Raw genomic sequence first — 5,992 nt, 5'->3', positions numbered from 1 at the left:
GGTTAAGCAGGGCTGATGGAGCTGCCATGGGAATGTCAGAGAGGAGGGGATCAGTGTTCTGGAAAGCTCCTGAGAGCAGGGTTGGGATAACCCATTCTCAGTGCGGGCTGCAGCTCCAGCTTGTCCAGATGGGAGATGGGAGAGTACTGGGAGAGGCACTGACTGCTCCAGTGGGATGGGAATTATCTAAAAGGAGGCAGGAGAGCCTGGAGAGCTGGAGCAGAGGAGTAGCAGGGCACAGGCAACACATGAACAGATCTTTAGCAAGGGGTCTTGGTGATCAGTGAATTATAAAGGGGTTTCAAGGCTTAAGCTGAAGGTTTGGGTTAAATTAACGGCGAGTTGGGCTCTCTCCCATCCCAGGAATGGTGTGGAGAAGGCTGAGCACAGCTGGGGAGCAGAGGCACAGTGAGAAGCATCTGCCCCGAGTCCCAGACCCACCTGAACACCCACCTGCAGGAGCACAGATCTCCCACCGGCCTCCTGCCAGGTCCAGGAGCCTTCATGGAGCAAAGGTGGGCGGAGATGCCTTCAGCACCCCGAGCAGGAGAAGCGAGGAACACTCTGCCTTCACCTTGCAATTTGTTTCCTTGATAAGGAGGGTGCTGAGGATGCCCTGGGGTGAGCTGGGGAGAGGACACCACGGGGGCAGCCAGCAGGACCACCAGCTCTCAGGACGCTCATTTTCCTGGGCAATTCCCACTGAGCCAGAACAATTGACTGGACCCTGTAGTGATGTCTGCTGCTAAACTAGAGGAGACCTATTGCTCTGAAGATGAGAGGCATGAAGTTGCCTGAAGACAAGAGGATGCATGGCTTGGCATGCATCCTCTCTTCTCCTCAAGAAGAAAGGGAATGGCATCCATCCCAGCTCCTAGGGACAGCCCCTGGTCCACATTCTCCAGGGGAAATGTGTAGAGCTAATTGGTATGGCTGTGGAGGATATTGGTGTAACCAACTGGGAATGATCACCTCACCCAGGAACTCCTTTCTATCCTGTCCTATCTCGCACAGGAAAGGCCCTTATGGACCTGCAAACATTCCCAGGTGGGACACGGGGAAATCATGCCCCCTGCCAGCTTTCATTCACCTTTTCCAGCCCACACCCGCCTCATCTCTCCCCAGGAAAGCCAGGACGCAGCTCCAAGCATGCAGCCCAGTGTTCTCCGGAGATCTTTGGTCATGTTGCTCGTGAGCTCGCTGCCTTGAGCGAGCTATAAAGTGCCACTGCAAGGGGCAGAAGGGGAGCAGGATGGTCCTTTCCATGGGCAGAGCTCAGCGGGGACACCTCTGGGAGCCACTGTCTGCATGGAGTCTGGGTGTGATACCAGAGGGGCAGAGGGGACTTCAGCCTTAACCAGGGGGCAATTGCAAACCTGGCTCAGGGAGACAGCAAGCATCAAAGCAGGACAGAGTGACACCAGGCTGAGCTAATCCCAGGTGGATTGCTTTCCTGGGAGGTGCTGAAGCCCTGATTCCCACTGCAGCCAGGCACAGGTTGGGGTGCTGAGCACTCCGTGTGCAGCACTCAGCACTCGGCCCCACTCGCCAACAGAGAAGCCACAGAGCCTTCTTGTCTCCGTTTAATCATCAACATACAGAGCTGGGCTCTTATTTACATCCAAGTACACTTCTCTCTGTACAACAGCATAAGAGCAACAATTCCATTCCTCTCTGGAGCGTGGAAACCTGGAGGCGAGTGACTGCTGAGCACTCCGTGTGCAGCACTCAGCACTCGGCCCCACTCGCCAACAGAGAAGCCACAGAGCCTTCTTGTCTCCGTTTAATCATCAACATACAGAGCTGGGCTCTTATTTACATCCAAGTACACTTCTCTCTGTACAACAGCATAAGAGCAACAATTCCATTCCTCTCTGGAGCGTGGAAACCTGGAGGCGAGTGACCACCACCAGTGACGGCAGGAGTGGGGTGGGGGCCCCCCCCCTGCCACCAGACTGGCAGGAGCTGAGTGGAACTCTGTGAGGCACAACAACATGCCCTGGTTGTGGTGTTCACCCTGGGGGTGAGAGGGGAGTGCTGGAATTAGCCCAGCTGGGTTGCTGGGACAGCGGCAGCAGCCAGCCTTGGAATAGTGGTGGAGCAAAGCAGCCCCGCTCACAGCAGAGTAAGACCTTCCCTGGAAGCAGGACAGCTTGCTTAGCCCACATCCTCATGGATGGAAGCTGCTGGAGCTGATCAGTGTCCTCTCCTCTGTTTATTGTGTGGATGTGCTTGGAGCATGACTGAGCTCTGTACATGGGATCCTGTGACACCAGAGGTGCTCCAGGACTTCCCACCACTGGCCTGGCTCTCTCAAAAATCTTGGCTCATATTGCCCAGCTGCAAGTGTCAGGCATCCCAGAGCATCTCTAATGACTGTGGACCCCATGCGTGGGCAACTGAGCTGACATCCTCGTGGCCATAGCTTGTGGTGGTGGCCAATGGCAAGTTAGAGAGGATTTTGGGGGCAGGACTTGTAGAATGACATATGAGCCAGGACATCACGCTGAATTCCACTAGCTCCAAGGTGGAGGAGAGAGCTGGGGGATGGTCAAGCCCAATCTCTGGGTGGAGTTCCATGGGACAGAAACAATTCATCAGCCCTGCCTGAGCCTCCAAGAGACACGCTGTCAGCCTCCTTGACCATTCCCAGGATATGTCACCCAAACGCCAGCCTGGCACCCCTTGGTTGTCCTAATCCAGGGCTAAGACCCCAGAGCCTCAACGAAGCTTTTGATGGGAGATTTCATCAACTTGTGAAAGTGTTAAGATCTGGAAGGAGCCAGGTGAGCTCCCACCTGGGCACAAACAACAGGAATCCAGGTGTCCCACCATCATTTTGCGCCGTCTTTGCTGAGCAAAGGGCTGGCACAGGGGAGACAACTTGATGGGGAGCAGCACACCCAGTTGTGGGGAGGAATCCTGAAGCACAGGAATCCTTTGTGGCAGTTTGGCTCCCAAAACCAGCTGTATTTTCTGTCACCGTAGCACAGCTGGGGTGGTTTCGGCAGGACGGCCAGGTGCTTGGAGGATCCTGGGAGAATCCCGAGAGAGGGAAAACCAGCAGCAGCAGCAGCAGAGTATGGGCCTGAAGGGGGGCTGCACTCTGGTGCTTGGAGGATCCTGGGAGAATCCCGAGAGAGGGAAAACCAGCAGCAGCAGCAGCAGCAGAGTGTCTTAATGGGTGTCTGCAAGGCTCTGTCATCCAGGGAATGTCCACAGTCGAGGTCTCTGACATATGGATTGAAACTCTGGATTGATGTGATGCAGTGAAGAAGGTGGAGGGAGTGGGCCTTTCCTCCTCCGAGGTGAGAAATCTTCACAGGCACAGACACCACACACCTGCTGTGGATAGAAGGACAACGTGGGCTTCTCTGATGTGAAAAGAAAGCTGAGATGGTGGATTGGAGATCTCCAACCCTGACAGTGTGGGATGTTTGACTCTGTCTCAAAGGCCTGGATTATGACATGGAGGAAGCTCTGGGATTTTCCTGGCCAGGGCCATGTAGATGTCTCCCTGGGCATGGCAAAGTCTGCTGCTGGGTGGCACTGGCAGGCAGCTGCACTCCTTCCTCGGTGAGGTGCACAGGCTGATGTCCAAGAGTGCTGGAGCATCTTCAGGATTCACAGTGGGGCTGTTCCCCATCCCCATCATGAGTCAGACCTGACCTAATCCCCCTTTTATGGCTGGTTCTGGGAGACGGGCTTAGCCTGAGCTGCCCCTGTGTTTTCCATGAGTTATGTCTTCCTCCGGGTTGAAAGACATGGGCAGAAGTGGTGGGAAAAGACAGGAACCATCAGCTGGGATCTTGAAATGCCCTGGTCTTGTTGCACATCTCCATTTTCAATGGCTCCAGGGATCTCTGGCAGCCACCACCAGCTCCTGGCCAGTAGCTCTGCCTGATGACGTGGGCTGGTGGGACTAACTGCAGTCTCCACTCTTTGCTCAGTCTGGAGCTCACCACAACAATATTTATTCTCAAATTGAAGGTCAGACCCGGTCATGAACAGGGGAGCTTTGGGGAGACAGAACATGGAAAATGTGCAGGCTTTTGTTTGGAAGGTCTTCAGCCCCTCAATGCCTCGAGGTTCTTCCTTGGTATGCACATGAAATGTGATCTGGCCAAACTCTCCCTGGAGTCACCTCATGGACATGTCAAGATGTCCCTGTGCTAATTCCAGCTTTTCTCTTCTAGCTGCTCCCCCGGGCAAAGGGCCAAAATCCCCACTCCTATTGATCCTTTGGCCACCGCCCAGTCAGTGCAAACTCCACTTTGCGACATTTTTCTTCTCTTTATTGTGACTCGTGGTAGAAAATTATCCATGACGGGAAGGACCAAGCTCACTTTGCCCATGTTTTCAAGCGGAATGCCGGGTTTTGCTGCCTCGGTGACTGTGCACGTAGGATTTGGTTTATGGTTCTACCAGGGCGTAAGCACTTGCGTGATCTTAAGCGTTTCCCCCTCTTATGACTTCTTTCATGCTCAGGGTTAGTAGCTGAGTATTTTCTTGAGCTAGGCCTGCATTATCTCCATCCCTGGAGTGTGGGATGCCCCGTGGGATGGCTGTGGGCGCTGTTTGGAATGGCTCTACTGAAGGCTGACTATTGCAATCCAGCCGTGATGCTGCTGTGCCTCCGCTGCAACTCCTGAGTGAGGCTCTAGTGCTGTTTATAAGCAGACCCTGGACCAAGAGAGTGCACCAAGGTGTCACTCGTTTGGGGACAGGGTGGCACAATTGCCCACTTTTGGGGCAGATTGCTAAAGCTTCAGTTTGCATAAACATCCCATGGGTTTGGAGGCTTCCCCAAACCTCGGTTACATTGACTTTGGGAAGTAAGAGGGCTCTTGGGAAGGGAAACTAGCTTGGATTTCCAAGCTTTTTTCTTGCTGTAGCCAGCTTGGGTATAGAGTAAGAGTAAGGGGACCAAGGCAGAGGTGGGAGGGTATTTCTGCTCCTGGGGTTGGTCACAACCCGGCAGAGGAGTGGAACTGCAGGAGGAAACCACAAGGAAGTGTAAAACGCAGCATATGTTAAGCTCTGCTGAGCCTCCAGAGAGGCTCCTGCTGGGACATCATTCCTTGTTGGCTTCTGTTACCAGGACAGGCTCATCCTGCTCCTCAAGGATGTCCTAACCTCTTGCAACCAGGGCAAGAGGGAGTCGTCTGGTAGAGATATGTCTGGTTTCACTGAAATCAGTGGCCAAGCTCGCACTGACTTCACTAAGACCACCGTCTAGACAGGATACTTGATGCAGAACACTTGAGTTTGCTCATGATCCCGAGAGCTTTGCTCCATTAGCCAATGTGGCTAAAAACGTCCTGGAAAAAATAAACCCCCAAAAAACAACAAACCTGCCACTTTGAACTGTTTCGCTGCACGTAAATGTGTGGAAAACCAAAGAAACTGAATGCAACTCTCCAAAACAACCAACCGAAAAAGGGTGAATTGTAGGAGAGGGGGTGGCAGCCTCTAGTGAAGTAACAGTCAGGGCAGATTACAAAAGAGCCAATTGACCCTCACCAGCTGTACTAGGAAAAAACCCAGACGAGATGTCGCATTATCGATAGAAAACCAACGCACATCCACAGTTATATTACCTACAGAGCACAGAAGTGGAGAGTAAGGGTGATGGAGCCTGGTGGGAGCACGCTCACACCGCTCCAGCGGGAGCACATTATCCTTCGGAAGATCACTGGCTTGAGTAGGTAGTACATGCACGGCAATAAAAAATTCCGTTGTGTCGCCTCGGTCCCTCCTCAGATCTCGGTGGACTCTATTCGCTCGAGTCTGGAGGGAGTCCATGTCTTCTTCTCCTCGGTGTGCGGGGGGCTGGTGGTCTTTGTGTTCATCTCGTTGACCTTGTGCTCCAGGAGCTGGTTCTTCTGGTACATCTCCACGTAGTTCAGCTGCAGCTGCTTCTGGTACTTGATGACTTTCTCCTTCTCCTCCTGCCACGTGCGCCGCTCCTCCTCGAAGTCCATCACCCGCG

General features: G+C 53.5%; 1 protein-coding gene and 1 long non-coding RNA gene across 4 annotated transcripts in view; both read right to left on the bottom strand.

Annotated features, from left to right (window-relative positions):
• Nucleotides 1-1,565: 1,565 nt before the first annotated feature.
• On the bottom strand, nucleotides 1,566-3,100 carry LOC108448671. Its single transcript, XR_001864635.1, has 2 exons — nucleotides 1,890-3,100; nucleotides 1,566-1,689 (listed from the first exon to the last, which is right to left on the bottom strand). It is a non-coding gene; the product is annotated as an uncharacterized LOC108448671 (long non-coding RNA).
• Nucleotides 3,101-3,747: 647 nt separating this feature from the next.
• The window catches only part of LZTS3 (leucine zipper tumor suppressor family member 3), a 17,144-nt gene continuing 14,899 nt past the window's right edge, over nucleotides 3,748-5,992 (bottom strand). For 2 of the 3 annotated variants that reach the window (XM_017742420.1, XM_017742419.1), the window contains exon 5: nucleotides 3,748-5,992. In XM_017742420.1, coding sequence (XP_017597909.1) covers nucleotides 5,760-5,992 — 233 coding nt within the window. In that variant the 3' untranslated portion in view covers nucleotides 3,748-5,759. The other variant, XM_017742418.1, reaches the window with a different exon arrangement.

Source organism: Corvus brachyrhynchos, unplaced genomic scaffold, assembly GCF_000691975.1.
Source record: "Corvus brachyrhynchos isolate BGI_N302 unplaced genomic scaffold, ASM69197v1 scaffold166, whole genome shotgun sequence".
Classification (NCBI taxonomy): domain Eukaryota; kingdom Metazoa; phylum Chordata; class Aves; order Passeriformes; family Corvidae; genus Corvus; species Corvus brachyrhynchos.
The sequence above is the reverse complement of the archived record's forward strand: the minus strand, read 5'-3'. Positions and strand labels throughout refer to the sequence as shown.